This window comes from Lithobates pipiens, unplaced genomic scaffold (assembly GCF_037356315.1).
Source record: "Lithobates pipiens isolate NorthernLeopardFrog02 unplaced genomic scaffold, aLitPip1_a1.2 Scaffold_18, whole genome shotgun sequence".
Lineage (NCBI taxonomy): Eukaryota > Metazoa > Chordata > Amphibia > Anura > Ranidae > Lithobates > Lithobates pipiens.
Genome location: NW_027507758.1, coordinates 608377100 through 608400285, shown reverse-complemented (window position 1 = coordinate 608400285; position 23186 = coordinate 608377100). Strand labels below are relative to the sequence as shown.

The following is a 23186-nucleotide window of genomic DNA, read 5'->3' as shown; positions in this document are numbered from 1 at the left end:
AGTTAGAAAGCACCCCCTAGGGACACACTTAACCCCTTGATCACCCCTGATGTTAGCCCCTTCCCTGCCAGTGTCATTAGTACAGTGACAGTTCATATTTTTAGCACTGATCACTGTAATAATTTCACTGGTTCCCAAAAAGTGTTAAAAGTGTCAGGTTTACGATCTGTCTACCGCAATGTAGCAGTCCCACTTAAAATCACGGATCGCTCTCATTAATAGTTAAAAAAAAAAAAAAAAAATGCCATAAATCTATCCCATAGTTTGTAGACTGTAAAACTTTTGCGAAAACCAATCAATATACGCTTATTGGGATTATTTTTTTTGTAGCAGAATACATATTGGCCTAAACTGATGAATAAGTTAGATTTTTTTTTTAAATGTATTGGGTACGGTATGTTTTATAGCAGAAAGTAAAAAATATTGTTTTACTTTTCAAAATTGTTGCTCTTTTTTTGTTTATAGCACAATAAATAAAAGCCGAGGTGATCGAATGGCACCAAATAAAAGCTCTATTTGTGGGGAAAAAAGGGCATCAATTTTATTTAGGTACAGCGTTGCACGACTGCGCAATTGGCAGTTAAAATAATGCAAAAAATGGCCTGGTCATTAAGGGGGCTGAAGTGATTAACCACTTTCAGACCGGACCATTTTGCTGGCTTAAGACCAGACCACTTTTTGCGATTCGGCACTGCGTCGCTTTAACTGACAATTACACGGTCATGCGACGTGGCTCCCAAACAAAATTGACGTCTTTTTTTTCCCTACAAATAGAGCTTTCTTTTGGTGGTATTTGATCATCCCTGCGGTTTTTATTTTTTGCACTATAAACAAAAATTTTGAAAAAAAAGCATTATTTTTTACTTTTTGTTATAATAAATATCCCCCAAAAATATATTAAAAAAACTGTTTTTCCCTCAGTTTAGGCTGATACATATTCTTCTACATATTTTTGGTAAAAAAATCGCAATAAGCGATTATTGATTGGTTTGCGCAAAAGTTATAGCGGTTACAAAATAGGGGATAGTTTTATGGCATTTTTATTAATGTTTTTTTACTAGTAATGGCGGCGATCAGCGATTTTTATTGTGACTGCGACATTGTGGCGGACACATCGGACATTTTTGACACATTTTTGGGACCATTGTCATTTATACAGCAATCACTGCTATACAAATGCATTGATTCCTGTGTAAATGACACTGGCAGTGAAGGGGTTAACCAGTGGGTGGCAGTGTAGGGGTTAAGTGTTCCTAGAGGTGTCTTACTAACTGTGGGGGACTGGGCTTTGTGTTAGTGAACACTGATCTCTGCTCCAATCACATAGAGCAGAGATCAGCGTCACTTGTTGCTAGGCAGAATGGGGAGATGCTGTTTACAACGGCATCTCCCCGTTCAGTCGCCCCATGAGACGATCGTGGGTATCCCCACGGCGATCGAGTCCACGGGACCCGCAAACGGACTCACAGGGTTTCTGACCGGTACGCGAGCGCGCCGCCGGCAACGCACGCGCGATGGCAGGGCGACATAAAAAAATGGACGTACCTGTACGCTAATATGCCTGCCCGTGCCATTCTGCCGACGTACATTGGCGTGCGCCGGTTGGGAAGTGGTTAATTAACATAATTAATTAAAGGCTGGGTTCACACTAGTGAGAATTGCATGTGGATTTTTTAAACATCCAATTCTCATGACAGGGGAGTATGATCGGCTCTCAATGGAAAACAGGACACCGGACCCCCTGCTGTGAGCCGCATCCAGCATAAGTGTGAACCCAGCCTTAATGAATATGAATTTATCGTCGGCCATTATTGGCACCTTTAGCGTAAGAAAATCTCAAGAAAAATGTATCCCTTTAAATTCTATGTATGTCTTCACACTGGACCGCTGTGCTTTCATTGTGGTGTTAAAAATCCTGCTTGCTGCATTTTTGGTCAGTAAAAAAAAATAAAAACGCACAAAAAAGCACTTCCCAGCTGAAATACATTGAAAAATGCAGCAAGAACTCATCAGTAATGCACCCGTGTTACATTTTTCATGCAGTTTTGAGCCATATGACCTATGAAAAACACATCATAAATACAGTAAAATGATGGTAAAATCAGCACAAAATCATTGCGAATTTGTAGTATAATCACGGTACAATCACTGAAAATTCACGATAAAAGCGTTGCGAAATCATAGTAGGTGAGGTTGAAAAAAGACAGTCCATCACGTAAAACGCACCAAAATTAGTATTCTTCTACATATTTTTGGTAAAAAAAACGCAATTAGCAATTATAGATTGGTTTGCGCAAAAGTTATAACCTTTACAAAATAGGGAATAGATTTATGGCATTTTTATTATTATTATTTTTTTATTAGTAATGGCGGCAATCATCGATTTTTCTGCGACATTGCGGCGGACAGATCAGACACTTTGGGACCATTGACATTTATACAGCGATCAGAGCTAAAAATAGCCACTGATTACTGTATAAATGTCACTGGCAGGGAAGAAGTTAACACTAGGGGGCAATCAAGGGGTTAAATGTGTGTCCTAGGGAATGTTTCCAACTGCGTGGGGATGTGACTCACTGGGGGAGGAGACAGATCGCTGTTCCTACTTAATAGGAAGACGATCTGTCTCTCCTCTCCTGTCAGAACGGGATGTGTGTGTTTACACACACACATCCACGTTCTGGTTCTCATACCTGCGATTGCGGGTGTCCGGCGGTCATCGGACCCGCTGATTGGCTCCAATGTGTCCAATCACAACGGGAGCCGGTCACCGGTGGCTTGCCTTCTCCCCCCCAGACCTGTAAATCCAGAATGACGTACCTTTTATGCGATTCTGCTCACAGAAACCCCCGCCCCAAATCTCCACATACTCAGCCTTCCAAATTTTCTCCTTTACATCCGGTTTAAGATGAGAACCCAAAGGGCCCTCAAAACAAACATAGACCTCGCACTTTGTAGAATCGGCCAAGTGAACGAAATCCCCCTTTTTACTGCTGTCATCATCGTCTCCTGCTTGTCCGTTGCCACAACACTCTCAGGGGTTCCCACAATACCCGTGCCCCGCCCCCCACAGCAACAGCTAATGGTTGCCCCCCCAACCACCGGGTAATTATGCCGGAGGGGGGATTTCAGCGTACTCACCTCACAACTCTTCAGCGGCACCCACGCCATCGCCAGCGCCCTTGCTCCACCACCCGGCTCAAAGCGATTGACCGAATTCTGCAAACCCGCTAAGAGATTCTGCAGGCCCGCATCTGAACCCCAGGCAGCAAAAACGGAATACGCTGCCCGTGTCTGCCTAAAATGACCTAGCAAATCCCGCAAAACAGTATGCACAGATAAAGAAGACAAAACAGAAACACGCTCACATGGCTGCCCAGGAGTGGGCCAAACAGCCGCCTCGCCAGAAGCCCTCGGAGACAGATATCCCAGGTCATCGTCCACCTTGAAGAGGAACAGTTCACCCTCTGACCAAACATCCACCTCCGCTAACAGAACAACCACCAACTGCACCCCAGGGTCACCTAAACTGTTTGCCGAGGATTTGTGCTGCTTCTCCCAAAATATGCACCAGACCCACCCACCGACATCCTGGATTGGCTCCTGACAGGCCCTTCAGCTCGGCCACCCACCACACAGCATCCCCCTGCTGTTCCCTGCTGTGCCTGCTCCTTCTGCTCCTCCAGGGCTCAGAACCCTTGATGAAGGGGGACCGCCGGCAAACTCTGGAAATAGGTCAACATCCATCACTGCAGCTCTCCCCTGCTGAGCCACCTGCCTGCCAGGGACCCCTGCTGAGGCAGCGGCTGTCTGCTCCCGACACCAGCGACAAGCAGGCGGGGAAGATGCGTTTGCGGCTTCTCTCTCACCTCCCGCCGAGCTCTGCCTACGCCGACGATTTCTCCCAGGCTCGCCTCCTATTGAAGTTGAAGCATGCTTCTCTGAGGGTCCTGGAGGGTCCCTGTTGGGTCTCCCTTGTTGGCTCTGAGCTCGGGGGCGGACTCCGGGCTGAAGCGACTCGGAGGCCTGGACCTCTGAGCATGTTGGAGCCCCTGTCCCCCCCCGAATGTGAGCCAGTGTCCTGCTCACTCACCAAATCCTCCACCTGCGCCTCTAGCCAGTCTGTGCTCCGAGAGGCCACCGCAGCCCATAGCTGGGAAACAATCTGGACAAATCTGCCATGCCACCACCAGGGGAATAAAGAGAAGGGGGGGTAAGAAAAAGACACAGAGCAGCAGCTCCCGACTGGACCCTCACACCACTCCCCCTAAACGTCCTGCCACCCCCTCCCAGCCACATACCACTGCAGGCCACACCACTGAACTAACTTTCTTTTACCTCTTCCCTGCTGACCTACTATTCATCCTGTCATGTTGTCCCTCCACTTATTTCTTATTCATTTTTTTTTTGCACTACCTAGTCCAATATTTGTCTACACAAAGAGCTTTATTTTCTGTATCCTGTTTCCATCCTTCTTGCAGTTTCCTGTAGATCTGAAAATCCTGGGGTAGGGTATTATTTCATCAGGCTGTGTTTTGTATTGCAGTAAAATCTGGAACATGCCCAGCTCCTGCTACATTATGTGGCATTTCCCCATCATCACCGCGACCGAAACCACTGTGTATGAATGATGATGACTGTCTTGGAAAGAAGAAGTGCTGCACGCGAAAGTGCCGTCAGGAGTGTACCGATCCCTTACCATGTAAGTTACGTCTGCCAATCAACCTCCAATCAACACCATAGGCTTGGGAGGTCTATCTATCTATCTATCTATCTATCTATCTATCTATCTATCTATCTATTTTTGATCTATCTATTTTTTAAAGCAGATGTGTCCTTATTGTGTTGAGCATCAAGGTGACATTACAGCTGTTATGTAGGTTTTTACAGAGAGATCTCTGAGAGGCCAATAGAGGTTTATTTAGAGAAAAAAAAGTGCTAATAGTGCTGTGCAATATTATTCATAGAAATCCCACAAAGAGCCAATATATGATTTCAATTGTAAACTCATATACTGTGCAAAGACCAGACAAATATGTCTGTAGGTGGGCATGCAGCATGGTGCAGAGGCAATAATTCAATATAAATCCAATATAAAACTTGTTTTGAAGCAATGCAGCAACATTACTAGTGTGATTACACTAGGGGGCAATCAAGGGGTTAAATGTGTGTTCTAGGGAGTGTTTCTAACTGTATGGGGATGTGACTCACTGGGGGAGGAGACAGATCGCTGTTCATACTTAGTAGGAATAGATGATCGGTCTCTCCTCTCCTATCAGAACGGGGATGTGTGTGTTTGGCAACACCCACGCCATCATCACCCTTGCTCCAATACCAAACTCAAATCAGTTTACCAAATTCCGCAAACCCGCTAAGAGATCCTGCAGGCCCGCATCTAAACCCCTGACTGGACCCTCACACTACACCATTCCTCCTAAACGTCCTGCGACCCCTCCCAGCCACATACCACTGCAGGCCACACCACTGACCTAACTTTCTTTAACCTCTTCCCTGCTGTCCTACTATTCATCCTGTCATGTTGTCCTTCCCCTTATTTTTTTTACTTTATTTTGCTCCGGAACTCCCTGGTCCAATATTTGTCTACATGAAGAGCTTTATTTTCTGTATCCTGTTTTCATCCTTGCAGTTTCCTGTAAATATGGAAATCCTGGGGTAGGGTATGATTTAATCAGGCTGTGTTTTTTATTGCAGCAGTAAAACCTGGAACATGCCCAGCTCCTGCTACATCATGTGGCATTTCCCCATCATCACCGCGACCGAAACCACTATGTATGAATGACGATGACTGTCCTGGAAAGAAGAAGTGCTGCACGCGAAAGTGCCGTCAAGAGTGTACCGATCCCTTACCATGTAAGTTACGTCTGCCAATCAACACCATAGGCTTGGGAGGTCTATCTACCTATCTATCTATATCTATCTATCTATCTATCTATCTATCTATCTATCTATCTATCTATCTATCTATCTATCTATCTATCTATCTATCTATCTATCTATCTATCTATTTTTTAAAGCAGATGTGTCCTTATTGTGTTGAGCATCAAGGTGACATTACAGCTGTTATGTAGGTTTTTACAGAGAGAACTCTGAGAGGCCAATTGGAGTTTATTTAGAGAAAAAAAAAGTGCTAATAGTGCTGTGCAATATTATTCCAAGAAATCCCACAAAGAGCCAATATATGATTTAAATTGTAAACTCATAATTCAATAGAAATGCAATATAAAACCTGTCGTGAAGCAATGCAGCAACATTATTAGTGTGATTACACTTGGGGGGCGATCAAGGGGTTAAATGTGTGTTCTAGAGAGTGTTTCTAACTGTATGGGGATGTGACTCACTGGGGGAGGAGACAGATCGCTGTTCCTACTTAGTAGGAATAGACGCCCTTGCTCCAATACCAGGCTCAAACCAGTTTACCAAATTTCGCAAACCCGCTAAGAGATCCTGCAGGCCCGCATCTAAACTCATGACTGGACTCTCACACTACACCACTCCCCCTAAACGTCCTGCGACCCCTCCCAGACACATACCACTGCAGGCCACACCACTGACCTACCTTTCTTTAACCTCTTCCCTGCTGTCCTACTATTCATCCTGTCATGTTGTCCCTCCCCTTATTTATTTTTTTACAGGTAACAAGGTGTTTTTATTGAAATCAACAAGGACAGTTTACATATTAGACATTTCAAAGACAGCTGTACACATCATAATGTGGCAGAACAAATTACAACAGGGAAGCATTAGATATAACTTCATAGCGGTGTTACAGATTACGACAGGGTATAAAGTCTGGTTACACATAAACGGCAGCTGATTCACATGACACAAAGGTGTATCACTTATCAGATATTTAATACTAACTCTATAAAGGAGGGAGATGTGATTACTCACTACGGGTCACTCCTCCACTGGCACATTGCAAGTAGCCGCATTGCCCAACCAGGTGTCCCATATTTTCCCATATTTGGCCGGGCATCCTCTATGAACATAGACCTCCTTTTTGTAAGGGAGGACATTATTAACAGCAGATATCCACTCATGCAGCTTTGGGGGCAGAGCCTAAAGCCATCGTCTCGCTATGAGTAGCCTAGCTATATAGAGTGTTTCTTGGAGGAATATTTTATGGAACTTATCCGAGTCAGGGTCAGGGAATATCCCCAGTATACATTGTTTGGGGCATAACGTCTGGGGTGAACCCATCTCGTCATGCATAAACCTCACTATGTGGATCCAGTAGTCCTGTATTATTGGGCATAACCATAGAATATGGAAGAAGGTGCTATTGAGGCTGCTACATCTAGGGCAGAGGGGGCTGTAGTTTGGCTTGTATTTTGCTATGCGGATCGGTGTCAAGTACACTCTGTGCATTATGTACATTTGTGTCAGGCAAAACTTTTTTACAGGCACTCGAGCCTCCTCCCACTCGCCGTCCTCCAGCTCCCCCGATGGTCCTGGTTTCTTGAGCGTCATTACCAGATGACCCATCAGGTGAGTCTCCACCAGCACCATGACATCCTCCCTTTGCTTTTTCAAATATGACAGGACCGCCCCTCGCTTCGGTCTGGCCCTGATTCCCCTGATGTTCCACGTGACACACTTCAGACTAAACAAGCCAGTTAATATAGTTAGCAGTGTCCCCAGTCCCCACGCCACTCATGGGGGGGGGCCCGTGGCACCGCCCGCCAGGCGCGCAGCAGCCGAAGAGCCGAGAACACCATCCATACCCCGCAAATCCCATCCAGCTGCCAACTTACAGTAATTCTGCATAGTGCAATTCCCCTCTGTCCCCCCAACACTGCTTTCAACTTGCTGTGCAGGACACCAATACTTTACTATAACAATTAACCAAACATTAACCATAATCATTACTGTTATGAACATGCTGAACTGACCGGCTGCATGGTGCTGTGGAACCAAATCTACCACTATGCGCCAGGGCCGGGCAGAGCAGGGAAACTTGTCTTTTACCAGAACAGTTACGTTACCAGCATTCTTGAGGCCGACTAGGCTCGTAATAGTCTATAAGTCTAACGGGGCGATTACTCGCTGTAGAGCAGACACCCGTATGAAGGGAGCGTTCCCCAGGTTCAGGCAAATAGGATAATCGTGATGGGGAGTGGAGTATGATAATCGGGAATGGGCGCTTATCCCGGGTGTCATAACGGGCCATGGCTTGCTTTTTCAGACAGTCTTTTGGGGCTGTAGTTAAGTCTTTATGTCTGGAGGCACACCACAGACAGACAGAGGGGGCAGCTAGGATCATAGGGACAAGGGGGGTGGTAGGGGCAGGGGGGCAGCGGAAGTATTGAGCATGCAGGGTAGGAACAGCGGGGAGGATGAAGGGATAGTACCTGAATAGGGTTAAATCGCGGTCCCACTTATAGTTTGATCCCGCGGGTCCCCAACACTGTTACCTCGTGGTGGACCAGTCTGTCTCCTATTCTGGCAGCGGAGCTTCAAGCTTGCTCCATGTTCCAACCAGGCAAAGACCCTGTCCTCCCCGACCACCCAAAGCCTGGCCAGAAACAACATGGCATAGGAGTAGTGGCGGATTCTCAGTTGACGCTTGGCCTCGTTGAAGAGAGCTCTCTTCTTCTGTACATCCGCTGAGAAGTCCGGAAACACTCTGATCTCAACGTTCTTATATGGAATGTTGCCCTTCAGTCTCGTGAGGTCGGAGGACCGTGTTTCGGTCACGGAAATTTAGCAGTTTAGCGATGAATGTTCTTGGTGGTGCTCCTGGGGAGGGGGTTTGGGGAGGGGGTTTGGCAGCCAGTTGATGTGGCCTCTCCACCACAAAAGTGGCAGAAAACTCAGCGCGGCCAAAAGTACTGATGGGTAGGTTCTCTAAGAAGGAGGGGGGGTCAGATCCAGTTCCTCATTATACTGATCCTGGCTGACAGCAAAATATGTGTAAACACATTTCTAAACTGCATAGGATATCGATCAAGATCAATGGATAATAGAGCCAGTGAGGGATTTGGAGGAATGACTGTTTTGGTAATTTCAGACATAACTTGAAAGATTTGTTCCCAATACTTCCCAAGTTTAGGGCATGTCCAAAATGTATGTATACATATCCTATAACATATCACCTTTTTTGCCGCACAATCTCCAACATTTGTCGTCAAATGTGCCGTTGAATTTAGACATTTTCTCAGGAGTAAGATACCAGCGTTGGGTCAATTTAATGGATACTTCCCATAATGTTTTCCCATTGGTCAACTGTATAGGTGTATCCTAAGTCTTCTTTCCATCTAATTAAAGGGATAGTCTTTGTAAACACACTTTTTTGTTGAAGAAGATTATAGAAAAGAGAGATCAATTTTTGTTGATGTATGGGGATCTTAAGGAGGGACCAAGCCGATTGGGGAACATTATAGGTCCATGATGGGAGGTTGGAAATGCAATTCTTAGTTCGGATGTAGAGGAATAAATCAGAAAAATCTGAATTTGGCAATTGAAATTTATTTTGAAGTGTAGGAAATGGTTTGATCACCCCATTATCAAGTAGATCAGATAGATATTTAATTCCCTTCTCTATCCATGGTGTAAATGAGGTTGTCTTCATGAAATTATGTAGAGTATTTAGCGGAATTTGGACTTTGGTAGGAAGAGGGTGTGAGGAAGTTAGATGCAGAAATCGAACCCAGGATTTAAGTGTTGCTAATATTGTTGGGGAGATGCGAGAAGGTATCTTGGCTCCAAGTGCCATGGAAGGAATCCATAGTGATAGATTATTTCCTAGGATCTTAGCAGTTTCCATCTTCCCCCAAATTGTAGATGGAGGAGAAACCATTCCTTAGACTGTGTGAGAATCGAGGCTAAATAATAATCTTGGAAATCCACATACCCTGTTCCCCCAGCTTGACGTTTCTTCACTAAGTTTGAATGAGCACATCTAGATTTTTTACCTTACCAGATGAATCTAGAAAACAGAGTCTGAAGGGATTGGAAAAATTTTAACGGAATTGGAATCGGGAGAGTTCTAAAAAAGTATAAAATTTGTGGAAGGTGAAGCATTTTAAATGCTGCCAAATGTCCCATCCATGAAAATTCATGGGATGCTAGTTTAGTGAGATTTTCTTGTAATGCATTACGAAGTGGAATATAATTATATGATTTTTTAAAGCAGATGTGTCCTTATTGTGTTGAGCATCAAGGTGAAATTACAGCTGTTATGTAGGTTTTTACAGAGAGATCTCTGAGAGGCCAATAGAGGTTTATTTGGAGAAAAAAAAGTTCTAATAGTGCTGTGCAATATTATTCCCAGAAATCCCACAAAGAGTCAATATATGATTTAAATTGTAAACTCATATACTCTGTGCAAAGACCAAACAAATATGTCTGTAGGTGGGCATGCAGCATGGTGCGGAGGCAATAATTCAATATAAATGCAATATAAAACCTGTCTTGAAGCAATGCGGCAACATTACTAGTGTGATTACACTAGGGTAGGGCGACCAGACATGCCCGGTTTCCGGGGACAGTCCCCGGATTGAGGGCGCTGTCCCCTGAGCCCATCTGTCCCCGAATCTGTCCTCTCAGTAGGGTGGCCCGGAGGTAGAGTGGTCTAGGACTACCAAATCCTGTCCACCAATAAACTAATCCCCTTAGCTTATTGGTGTAGCTTTTTACAAAACAAATGTCTCCGGATCCCCTGTTCTCAGAGGGGGTCGGGGGACAGTAAGCGGACTATTTCTTCATTTTTAGGTTTAGACAGGTTAATCCACAGCAGCGCCCTACACAGTTGAAGCCCGGCCTCTTCAATATGAATACACCATGAACGCCTTAACCTAAAAATAAAGCAATAGTCCGCTTACTGTCACCTGGCTCCCACTGAACACAGGAGGCCCAGCGACATTTACATACAATAATTCCATAAACACATACCACATACACTGCATATATCATTTGAGAAAAATATGCATATAAAATAGTTTACCATTTGGCAATAAAAAAAGTCCCCGGATTTCATTTAAAAAATCCGGTCACCTTACACTAGGGGGCGATCAAACGGTTAAATGTGTGTCCTAGGGAGTGCTTCTAACTATATGGGGATGTGATTCACTGGGGGAGGAGACAGATAGCTGTTTCTACTTAGTAGGAACAGAAAATCAGTCTCTCCTCTCCTGTTAGAACGGGGATGTGTGTGTTTACACACACATCCCCATTCTGGTTCTTGGGTGGCCAGCGGTGACCTGCTAATTGGCCCCGCTGTGTCACTGGTGGCGTGCCTCCCCCAGACCTGTAAATGCAGAAGGATTTACTTGTACGGGATTCTGCTCACAAGAGCCGCCGCCCCAAATCTCCACATACTCACCCATCCAAATGTTCTACTTTTACATCCGATTTAAAATGAGAACCCAAAGGGCCCTCAAAACAAACACAGACCTCAAACTTTGTGGAATCGGCCAAGTGAACAGAATCCACCTCTTTACCGCTGTTCTCCATTGTCTCCTGCTTGTCCGTCGACACAACACTCTCAGGGGTTCCCAAGTCCTGAACAATACCCGCGCCCCCCCCCCCCCCCCCACCAGAGCCACAGCTAATGGTTGGCCCCCGAACCACCAAGCAATCCTGCTGGAGGGGAAAATTCCAGCCTACTCACCTCTCAACTCTGCGGCTGCACCCACGTCATCGCCAGCATCGCCCTTGCTCCACCACCCGGCTAAAACCGGTTGACCAAATTCCGCAAACCCGCTAAGAGATCCTGAAGGCCCACATCTGAACACCTGACTGGACCCTCACACCACTCCCCCTTAAGCGTCCTGCGACCCCCTCCTAGCCATACCCCCCTACCTTATAAATAGACCTGATCTGGCGGCCATTTTACATTCTGTCTTTTTTTAGTGTAGAGAAAGGATGCTGTGTGGAGCAGGGACAGTCAGTCTAATCACTAGCTAGCTAATTAGCTATTACTATTAGGTCCACAAAAGTCCTTGGTGTACAGTATATAGGGTTTTAATACACTTATAATATACTTTCTTTCAAATATAGAAAGTATATTATGGTGCACTGCTGTGCTGCTGAGTGCAGACCAATTCTGCAGCTGTCTTTTATCAGTGTAGGGAGGGAAAGTTTGGTGTTTGGAGCAGGGACAGTCTGCAAATCACTAGCTACTAGGTCCACAAAGGTCCTTTTAAGGACTGGTATAGGTGTACAGTATATAGAGTTGTACACGTATAATATACTTTCTTTCAAATATAGAAAACATATTATACTTCACTGCTGTGCTGCTGAGTGCTGACCGATTCTGCAGCTGTCTTTTATCAGTGTAGGGACTGAGGGACAGTTTGGTGTTTGGAGCAAGGACAGTCTGCAAATCACTAGCTATTAGGTCCACAAAAGTCCTTTTAAGGACTGGTATAGGTATACAGTATATAGGGTTGTACACGTATAATATACTTTCTTTCAAATATAGAAAGCATATTATAGTGCACTGCATGCAGTGCTGCTGATCGATTCTGCAGCTGTCGTTTCTCAGTGTAGGGAGGGACAGTTTGGTGTTTGGAGCAGGAACAGTGTGCAATTCACTAGCTACTAGCTAGCTACTATTAGGTCCACAAAGGTCCTTTTAAGGACTAATATTGGTGTACTATTTGGTGTGCAGCATATAGGGGTGTAATACACGTATAAAATACTTGCAAATATAGAAAGCATAGTATAGTGCATTTCCACTGTGCAGCATTGTGACTGCTGAGTGTTTCTGCAGCGATACTACAAAAAGTGACAAATGCAATTAGAAAAAGTATTATAACTGGTGTGATAGACCAGTGGCCCCCCAAAACGACAGATTGAAGCGGGGTGTTATATACCTTCTTCCAAATATACTGCACTTCTCTAGAGACTTTTGTCACAGGATCATTTAAAAAATGACAGGCAGAGAAAGAGGCAGGCCCTTCCGCAGGGGTGGTAGGGGTAGGGCAGGAGCAACAGGCTTGAGCCAAAGTGGCAAATTGCAGAAGGTGCGTGTGATTACGTCAAAGGACGCACCAGACTTGGTTGAGTGGCTCACGCAGCCTTACTCTTCTGCACCCTTCTCAGCCTCTTGATCTGCACCCTCTTCTTCACATAGTGTTGCCATCTGCAGCCTTTGCAGTCAATGCATAAGTCGCGGTAAGCCCAACACTCACACACCTAGGGACGACCGCCTTAAGAAGGCACATGAGCTGCCATCACCGAGCCCAGTGGGAGCAACGGAAACCCACAAAGCCACACTCCAGGCTCTCACCATCCAGCCTCGTCTTCTCCTTCTCCTTTCTCCTCACAATTGTCCTCCATTCCACCTTCCATCATGCCGTCCTCACATTTTTCTGGAAAAAGGCAGGATTCTGTGGACCAAATGTTTGAGCGTAAAAAAAATGATGACGCCGGATAACCCTCTTGCCCAACGGTTGGCCGCTGGCTTGTCAGAACTGATAGCCCGCCAACTACTGCCATATAAACTGGTGGACTTGGAGGCCTTTCGAAAATTTGTGGCCATTGGAACACCACAATGGAAGGTCCCAGGAAGGAAGTATATAAGGGCATCCCAGAGCTATATGGCCATGTTCAGCTGCAAGTGAATGTATCTCTGGCACACAGTGTCGGTGCCAAGATACATCTGACCACAGACACGTGGTCTAGCAAACACGGGCAGGGAAGGTATATAACTTTTACTGCCCACTGGGTGAACCTTCTGATGGCCATCAAGCATGTAACCCGTGGCACCTGCATGGATTTGGTTTTGCCGCCACGGATTGCATGCAGGCCTGGCTCTTCTTCTCCTCCTCCTACTCCATCCTCCCTCTCCTCCTCGACTGACTCCTCCTTTTCCGCTGCTAGCGTCTCTTCCGCTGTGCCACCCAAGATCCCCAGAACCTATTCGACATGCCAGGTGAGACGTTGCCATGCTGTGCTGCGTCTGTTGTGCCTGGAAGCCAAGAGCCACACTGGCCCTGCACTCCTTTCAGCTTTGTGTTCACAGGCAGATCCGTGGCTAACACCTCTCAATTTGACAGTTGGTAAAGTGGTGTGTGACAACGGTGCCAATCTGCTTAACGCATTGAAACAGGGCAAAATTACGCACGTGCCATGCATGGCACACGTCTTAAACTTGGTCGTGCAGCGATTCCTTGTCAAATACCCTGGGGTCCAGGACATCTTGCGGCCGGCAAGGAAAATCTCGACCCATTTCAGAAGATCTTGCGCGGCCATGGCTCGTCTTGCTGACATTCAGCGGCGACACAATCTGAAGGTTAGACGTCTTATTTGCGATTGTCCGACGCGATGGACCTCAACCTTCTATATAGTTGATAGGCTGCTCCAGCAGAAACGTGCAGTTAATGACTACCTGTACGAACTTTGAGGCAGAACAGGTTCTGTTTTTTTTTTTCACCGTGCCAGTGTCTTCTCATGCGTGATGCATGCAGGCTTCTCAGCCAATTTGATGAGATAACCAAACTGGTCAGTCACAGCCATGGCGCCATCAGTGACATCGTACCTTATGCCTTCTTTATGGAGCGTGCATTGCGTTGTGTCATTGATCAAGCCGTGGAGGAGCAGGAGCAGGAAGATAAGGAAGTTGCAATGCTGGATGAATTCCCAGGGGGGGCTACTCTATCTGAGACAAGTCAACAACAGGAGTCTGAAGAGGAGTCAGAGGAGGATGGTGCCGGGGCGAATGAGGAGGAGCAAGAAGAGAATGCTTTAAACCTTTCTGGGATCCCTGTTGTTGTCCGTGGATGGGGAGAAGAGAATGAGGAGGACAACATTATCCTGGATGATGAGCAGGAGCCAGGCCACCACACCGCTTCCAGTTTAGTGCAAATGGGGGCCTTCATGCTCCAGTGTTTTAACAGGGACTCCCATATAAAAAGCATAAAGGTCAAGGACCAGTACTGGGTGGCACTGTACTTAGACCCCCGGTACAAACACAAAATGGCGGAAATGTTAGCACCATCACAGAGGGCTGTCAGAATGGAGCACTTATAGGCCTTGCTTCGAGAAATGCTGCATTCTGCTTTTGCAGGAGGAATTCCTGCTCCCAGAGAAAGAGTTGCGGGTACCAATCCAACAGCGCCTGCAAGAAGAGGGTGGTTTGAAGATGTGTTGGTGACTTCTGATATGAGATCATTCTTTCAGCCGACCCATCGACAGGTCTCATCCGGATCCAGCAAGGAGCGAGGAATTCAACACATGTGACCAGTAGACCATGTGTATGCATAACTCTATAAACAATTTATTTAATCTAGCACACGGACCTTTTTTTTACCTTTGGCTCACTTCCTTGTACAAAAAACGCACACCGTACTATATGCCCGTACCCTCCTGTTTGAAGAGGTTGAGCTGTGTCATATTTTTGGGTCCCGCACCGAGTTGCTGGTATCAGTGCTGGTGTCAGTGCTCTCTATCTTGGCGCTGGTGTCAGTGCTCTCTATCTCGGTGCTGGTGTCAGTGCTCTCTATCTCGGTGCTGGTGTCAGTGCTCTCTATCTCGGTGCTGGTGTCAGTGCTCTCTATCTCGGTGCTGGTGTCAGTGCTCTCTATATCGGTGCTGGAGTCGGTGCTCAGTCTCTATCACGGTGCTGGTGTCAGACAGTGAGGGGGCAGTGAGCAGGCAGTGTCAGCACCATGGCTGAGGATCAGCACTGGACTGGCACCTCAGGACCACCGCAGTGGAGCCCTGCATAGGTGGGGGTAAGGGCCAGGCAGAGGGAGGGGCTCAAGCACAGGTTGGCACACTGGGACACTGGCACAGGACTGCGCTGTCCTGAATGTGACACTGATCATCTCTTGCACCCCCTTCACAGCCTGCCCTGACCTTGTCTCTCCTCCATGGCCTTCATACGCTCCTGAATTGTCAAATTTTCACAGATAAAAAAAAGAATGCTTGTCGTTGTCGATGCCAGATTCACTTAATACTTTTGTTATGTCAATGTCCATGTTGTGGGACTATGTGTGCACAGCTAGTAAGTATTTTGTGGATGAAAATATGACCTGGAGGTTTTTAAGGTTCGCTTGCCATTAAAGTCAATGGGGAACCCTGCGGTTCGCAAACTTTTGGTCACGTTCGCAGTTCGCTTTCGCGAAACGTCCCGTCGGACATTCGTCCTTCACTATTGAGCATCAAGATGACATTACATCTGTTATGTGGGTTTTTACAGAGAGCTCTCTGAAAGGCCAATAGCGGTCTATTTAAAGAAGAAAAAGTGCTAATAGCGTTGTGCAATATTATTCCCAGAAATCCCACAAAGAGTCAATATACGATTTAAATTGTAAACTCATATACTCTGTGCAAAGACCAGACAAATATGTCTGTAGGTGGGTGTGCGGCGTAATGCGGAGGCAATAATTCAATATAAATGCAATATAAAACTTGTCTTGAAGCAATGCAGCAGCATTACTAGTGTGATTACACTAGGGTAGGGTGACCAGACATGCCCGGTTTCCGGGGACAGTCCCCGGATTGAGGGCGCTGTCCCCTGAGCCCATCTGTCTCCGGATCTGTCCTCTCAGCAGGGTGGCCCAGAGGTAGAGTGGTCAAGGACTCCCAAATCCTGCCCACCAATAAGCTACTCCCCTTAGCTTATTGGTGTAGCTTTTTACAAAACAAATGTCTCCGGATCCCCTGTTCTCAGAGGGGGTCGGGGGACAGTAAGCGGACTATTCCTTCATTTTTAGGTTTAGTCAGGTTAATCCACAGCAGCGCTCTACACAGTTGAAGCCCGGCCTCTTCATAATGAATACACCGTGAACGCCTTAACCTAAAAATGAAGAAATAGTCCGCTTACTGTCACCTGGCTCCCACTGAACACAGGGGGCCTGAAGACATTTACATAAAATAATTCCATAAACACAAACAACATACACTGGATATATAATTTGAGGAAAATATGCTTATAAAATAGTTTACCATTTGGCAATAAAAAAAAAAGTCCCCGGATTTAATTTAAAAAATCTGGTCACCTTACACTAGGGGGCGATCAAGCGGTTAAATGTGTGTCCTAGGGAGTGTTTCTAACTGTATGGGGATGTGACTCACTGCGGGAGGAGACAGATCGCTGTTCCTACTTAATAGGAAGACGATCTGTCTCTCTTCTCCTGTCAGAACGGGAATGTGTGTGTTTACACACACATCCCCATTCTGGTTCTCATGCCCGCGATCGCTGGTGGCCGGCGGTCATTGGACCCGCTGATTGGCTCCGCTCTGTCCAATCACAATGGGAGCCGGTCACCGGCGGCATGCCTCCCTCAGACCTGGAAATGCAGAATGACGTACCTGTACGTGGTTCTGCTCACAGGAGCCGCCACCCCAAATCTCCACATACTCATCCATCCAAATTTTCTCCTTTACATCCGGTTTAAGATGAGAACCCAAAGGGCCCTCAAAACAAACATAGACCTCGAACTTCGTGGAATTGGCCAAGTGAACAAAATCCACCTTTTTACCACTGTCCTCCATCATCTCCTGCTTGTCCGTCGACACAACACTCTCAGGGGTTCCCAAGTCCTGAACAATACCCGCATCCCCCCCCCCGCCCGTGCAGCCACAGCTGCTGGTTGGCCCCCGGGCCACCGGGCAATCCTGCCAGAGGGGAGGATTCCAGCGTATTTACCTCACAACTCTGCAACGGCACCCACGCCATCGCCAGTATTGCCCTTGATCCACCACCTGGCTCAAACCAGTTGGCCAAATTCTGCAAACCCACTAAGAGATCCTGCAGGCCCGCATCTGAACCCCCGACTGGACCCTCACACCACACCACTCCCCCTTAAACATCCTGCGACCCCTTCCAGCCACATACCACTGCAGGCCACACCACTGACCTAACTTTCTTTAACCTCTTCCCTGCTGTCCTACTATTCATCCTATCATGTTGTCGCTCCGCTTTTTTTAAATTAATTTATTTTGCTCTGGGACTCCCTTGTCCAATATTTGTCTACATGAAGAGCTTTATTTTCTGTATCCTGTTTCCATCCTTGCAGTTTCCTGTAGATCTGGAAATCCTGGGGTAAGGTAGTATTTAATCAGGCAGTGTTTTGTATTGCAGCAGTAAAACCTGGAACATGCCCAGCTCCTGCTACATCATGTGTCATTTCCCCATCATCACCGCGACCAAAACCACTGTGTATGAATGATGATGACTGTCTTGGAAAGCAGAAGTGCTGCACACCAAAGTGCCGTCAGGAGTGTACCGATCCCTTGCTATGTAAGCTACATCTGCCAATCAACACCATAGGCTTTGGAGGTCTATCTATCTATCTATCTATTTTTTAAAGCAGGTGCATATAAGGAAAATTAAGCTGCTCTACCATCAAAAAAGTGCTAATAGTGCTGTGCAATATTATTCCCAGAAATCCCACAAGGAGTCAATATATGATTTAAATTGTAAACTCATATACTCTGTGCAAAGACCGGACAAATATGTCTGTAGGTGAGCGTGCAGCGTGGTGCGAAGGCAATAATTCAATATAAATGCAATATAAAACTTGTCTTGAAGTAATGCAGCAACAGTTCACAATAGACAATGGGAGAGCTACCCAGCCGGGCACATTCACAATTTCCAGTGATGTGAAGAAGCAGGTTCCAGCCGAACTGACAGCGTCTGTTGAGAGGAGACAGAAGGAAGCCTGGCTGTCTAGTTCCCAAGCAGGGAGGTATCCAGAGAGATGCGACCCTATGCTTTCCCTCCTCGTCAGGAACCTTTCCCTATCGCTAACACTGTCTCCAACAGACAGGGTACCTTTCACTACTCACTCCATAAAGCGCGCCAAACCTGGGGGGCCAGGGTCCTAAATAGCCTCTGCAACACCGAAGATGGCTGCCAGAGTCACATGGGTCGCCAGCATCCAATCGGATTGCTGCCCAGTGTCTCAGGAAACCATAGAGGAACCTTGTTCCCTATAAATTCCTCTCTCTCTCTGCATTGCTGTTGCAGTTGAGCGCCACCTGCAGTGGAGACAACAGACTGCACCTGCCTACATGTCAAACTCATAAAAGGTGCCTAAGTGGTAAACTAATAAACAAAGTGCTATAATCACTCAAGGAATATTTCAATACAAAAAAACTAATTAATATATTTCAAAATGAAATTCTTGTACTTTAATCAATAACTAAAAGTGATATACTGCAAGTCCATTAAAACACGTCCCAGTTCATGATAACCAAGTGCTTATCACAGAAAAGTTTCATATTTTCACCTTTTCAAAATGAAAATAGGCTAAGCATGGTGAGCTAAGAGCACTATGCTGTATATACAAAAAACAACAATTAACAACAGCAAACACTGCTGAGCAAACACATCACCTCTTGCTGTTACGAAAACCTAGAGACGAGATTGGCCATCCCCATGCTGGATAATTGTTGGAATCTCTCTATGTGTTTTGAGGGCAAATATTGTTTTTGAGAACATTTCTAGTCATCCTAGTGTAACCCTTAGTTTGTTTCTGTTATACCATGTTGTGTATATGAGGCTGGCCATTACTTCTCAGAGCTGGTCCTCAGACAAATCCACTTGCAAATAACAGGACCAACTTTTGAAAAAAATTTTAGCGTGGAGTTATTGATTTCTTATATTTATTGTTTTATCTACTTTCATAAATCTAAACAATATTGCCTTCATCTTCTCTAAATTGGGAGAATCTGGTTGGATCTATCAGCTTAGTATGGTTTTCTCCACCCCAATGATGTCCTATCTAGTAGTCAGGTCTCTACATGTTCTGAAACGTGATGCAGCAGACAAATGTATAGACATAGTGGACTTGCGAACCCAGTTAATTTAATAATTTAGCAAATAGTGTCTTGCCAGTGGGCTTCAAAGGTTAGGACATCCTATGACATTTAGGACAAGAGGAGAACCTAGTGGATAAAGAAATTCAGGGAGGACATTAAAGGCCTAGTGGACTTGATTTATAGCTTTAAAGTGGATCTCCCTCCAAGCTTCAGAGTTGCATGTCTTATGTTTTTGTTTTATCTAATGGCATCAACTTGAACAATATTGCCTTCAACTCCTCTAGATTAGGAGAATCTGATTGAATCTATCAGGTTAGCATGGTTTTATCCACTCCCAATAAACCGATGATCTCCTATCAAGTGAGGTCTCTAGACACTCCAGAACATAATACAGCAGACAAATAGAATGGAATGGATGGGCATAGGGAACCCAGTTAATTTATTTATGTAGGAAAATAAGTCCTTTCAGTGGGCTTCTATAATTGGGCATTACCATCACTGGTTTAAGGTTAGGACTTTCTATGACATTTAGGACAAGAGGAGGGCCTTGTGGGTGAATTTTTTTTAGAAGGACATTAAAGTGGTAATAAACTGCTAGATAAAACAAAAACGTTTTCCTCCTGCAAGGCAATGTCATAATGTGCTAGTATGCACTGCGTACTAGCCTTAATGAGAGACTTACCTTAAAATGAAGCCCTCCAGTGGCACACTGTCACCACTGATGGGGCTTCCATCTTCACCCAAACTTCGTTATGGATTTCAAATCCCCAGACCGGTAAAGCAACGATCCAATCTGTCAGAAGGGGAGATTGCTGGCTTCAGGTACTGCAGAACCAGGTGTGATGGTGAGGGGGTTCAGTGTAAGTTCACCTTACAAATTTTCTGTAAAGGTGAACTTAGACTTTAAAGACCTGGTGTGCTTGCTGTGTATCTCCATCCAATTTTCACTTTGAGTTGCTGTATTGAATGCAGATCCAACCTTATTGAATGCAGAGCCAGGCATGTGCTGGCATTTAACTGACAGCTGGCAGCTGTAAAAAAGTTTTTGCCCAAAAAATTGTCTGTATAGTTAGCCCCCTGTAAGATCTTGTAATCTCAGGACAATTCATGTTTTTTCTGAGGGTTTCCCTAGTATCAATGCCTGATTGTGATTGTGCTGTAGGGTTGGAGTGTAGAAATAAGACAATGTCAAATTGCGACCCGGGGATGCCATAGCTTGGTTGGAGCATAGAGAATGGCAACAATTAACCATGTGGGTCCAAACTCTTTGGAGGTGAAATTTATTCGTTTGACACAACAGACTAAAAGCTGGAGACTACTCCCCTTGAGGGAAGACAGGAGAAGATCTTAAGGGCATTAACAGAAATATTAGGCCTGAGATCTTCAATATCTTCAATATCTTCCCCCTCTCTTTCCAAGAGATTGGTGTGTCTTGTGAGAGCATATTGAGTTTAATGCGAGTAAGGAGAGCATCAAGAAGTTTATGTATTAATCCCAAAATGGACCATGGCCCCACCATCCATGACTCAGGAGCCATGTTGCTGTAGTTAGAAGTGTTGTTAGTCCAATATCCTTCATACTGTGTAAGGCTGAGGTTGGGTAAATTGTTTATTTTGGGTAACTGTAATCTGTAATCTAAAAAAAAAGTTCTATCTTACTCAGGACTAGACATTCCAACACACTTGGTTTACAATCTTAGGTCAAGTCCATTATAACAGAGGGTAAAAAAATTTCCATGTCCACCCTTGGCAGCCCAGGACCTTGTTGCCAGTTTGCCAGTTTTCCTTCCTTGGACCAATTTTGGTCAGTCCTGATCACTACAGACTGGCAACATCCCACAAGAGCTGTAGTTTTGGAATTGCTCTGACCCAGTTTTCTAGCCAATATAATTTGTCCTCTGACAAGGTCGTTCAAATCTTTACGCTTGCCCATTTTTTTCTGCTTTTAACACACCAACTTCATGGACAATATGTTCACTTGCTGCCTAATATATCCCATCCACTTTCAGGTGCCATTGTAACAAGATAATCATTGTTAGTCACTTCACCTGTCAGTGGTCATAAAGATATGGCTGATCTGTATATATATATGTGTGTGTATGTGTGTGTGTGTGTGTATATATATATATATATATATATATATATATATATATATATATATATATATAAGCTCTAGCCTACATGTGTGCGTAAACATAGTAAAGTCCGCAAGGATATGATTTTCTTATTTGAATACAATTTGAATACAATGCATTTGAGCGTGTACGAAAAAGCGTAAAGCCACACATTTCCAAGCCATGGAGCTTGGCCAACTTTATTGATCTAGCAGTGTTTGCTGCCAGACCAATAAAAATTTAAGCTCCACGCGCAAAGCGGTGTGCAGCCTCACATTGTTCGTGTGGGGAATTAGGAGGGAAAGTGATGAGCTCTTAGGTGAGAATAAGACAATAACAGGATCAATGGGCGGTATGGAGGATCAACCTACGAACATATGCTTTACCAAACCAGGTCCAAAATTTGTCTACATAAAGAGCTTTATTTTCTGCATCTGTATCCTGTTTCCATCCTGTGTGGAGAAAAATACAGAACATGCCATAGTTGACCTCTTTCTGAAAATGATAGGTGCCTGGCTGTCTCTGCCATTGATACTGTTTGACCCAGCCATTCTCAACCTGGGGTTCCTCCAGAGGTTGCTAAGGGTTCCTTAAAGCGGGAGTCCACCGGGACTCCGCGTTTCTTTTTATTTTTTTTTAAAAGCCAGCAGCTACAAATACTGCAGCTGCTGACTTTTAAAATAGTGACACTTACCTGTCCAACGCGCCCGCGATGTCGGCACCCAAAGCCAATCTCTAGATCGTCTCTTGAGTGCTGCCGCCGCCATCTTGGGTATGGGAATCAGGAAATGGAGCCTTTCGGCTTCATTTCCCGGTTCCCTACTGCGCATGCGCGAGTCGGGCTGTGCAATAAGGACGGTCCCCGCTGCCTCTGGGATCTGTGTGTTTCCCAGCAGGCAGCGGGGCACTTGCCGAAAGGGGCGGGCACTTGCGGAAAGGGGCGTAATCTACGCCCCTTTCTGCAGAGAGCTATCCCGGAAGTGGGTGCAGATACCTGTACTGTACAGGTATCTGCACCCCCCTCCCCCCTGAAAGGTGCCAATTGTGGCGCCGGAGGGGGGGAGGGTTCCGATGAGCGGAAGGTCCACTTTAGGGTGGACCTCCGCTTTAAGCTGTGGTTGATGAACCACCTATTTGATGATGCCTACAGAGTTCAGCACCACTTAGCAAAGCCAGCATTATGACACATATCATTTTAGCTATCTTTAAGGGTGGCATTCTGAGCACCACTTTAAGGGGGGCATTCTTACTATTGACCACCAATATTAGGGGCAATGTTCCTATTAAGTCCTGATGAATTGGTTTTTACTAAAGGTTCCTTTAGAAATAAAAATTA

At 45.5% G+C, this 23186-nt stretch overlaps 1 protein-coding gene across 5 annotated transcripts in view; it reads left to right on the top strand.

The window, feature by feature from the left end:
* Positions 1-23186, top strand: part of LOC143989238 (uncharacterized) — a 484136-nt gene that overhangs the window by 119399 nt on the left and 341551 nt on the right. For all 5 annotated transcript variants that reach the window (XM_077489308.1, XM_077489309.1, XM_077489306.1 and 2 more), the window contains exons 4-5: positions 4547-4702; positions 5713-5871. In XM_077489308.1, the coding sequence (XP_077345434.1) occupies positions 4547-4702; positions 5713-5871 (315 nt within the window). The remainder of the gene's footprint in view (positions 1-4546; positions 4703-5712; positions 5872-23186) is intronic.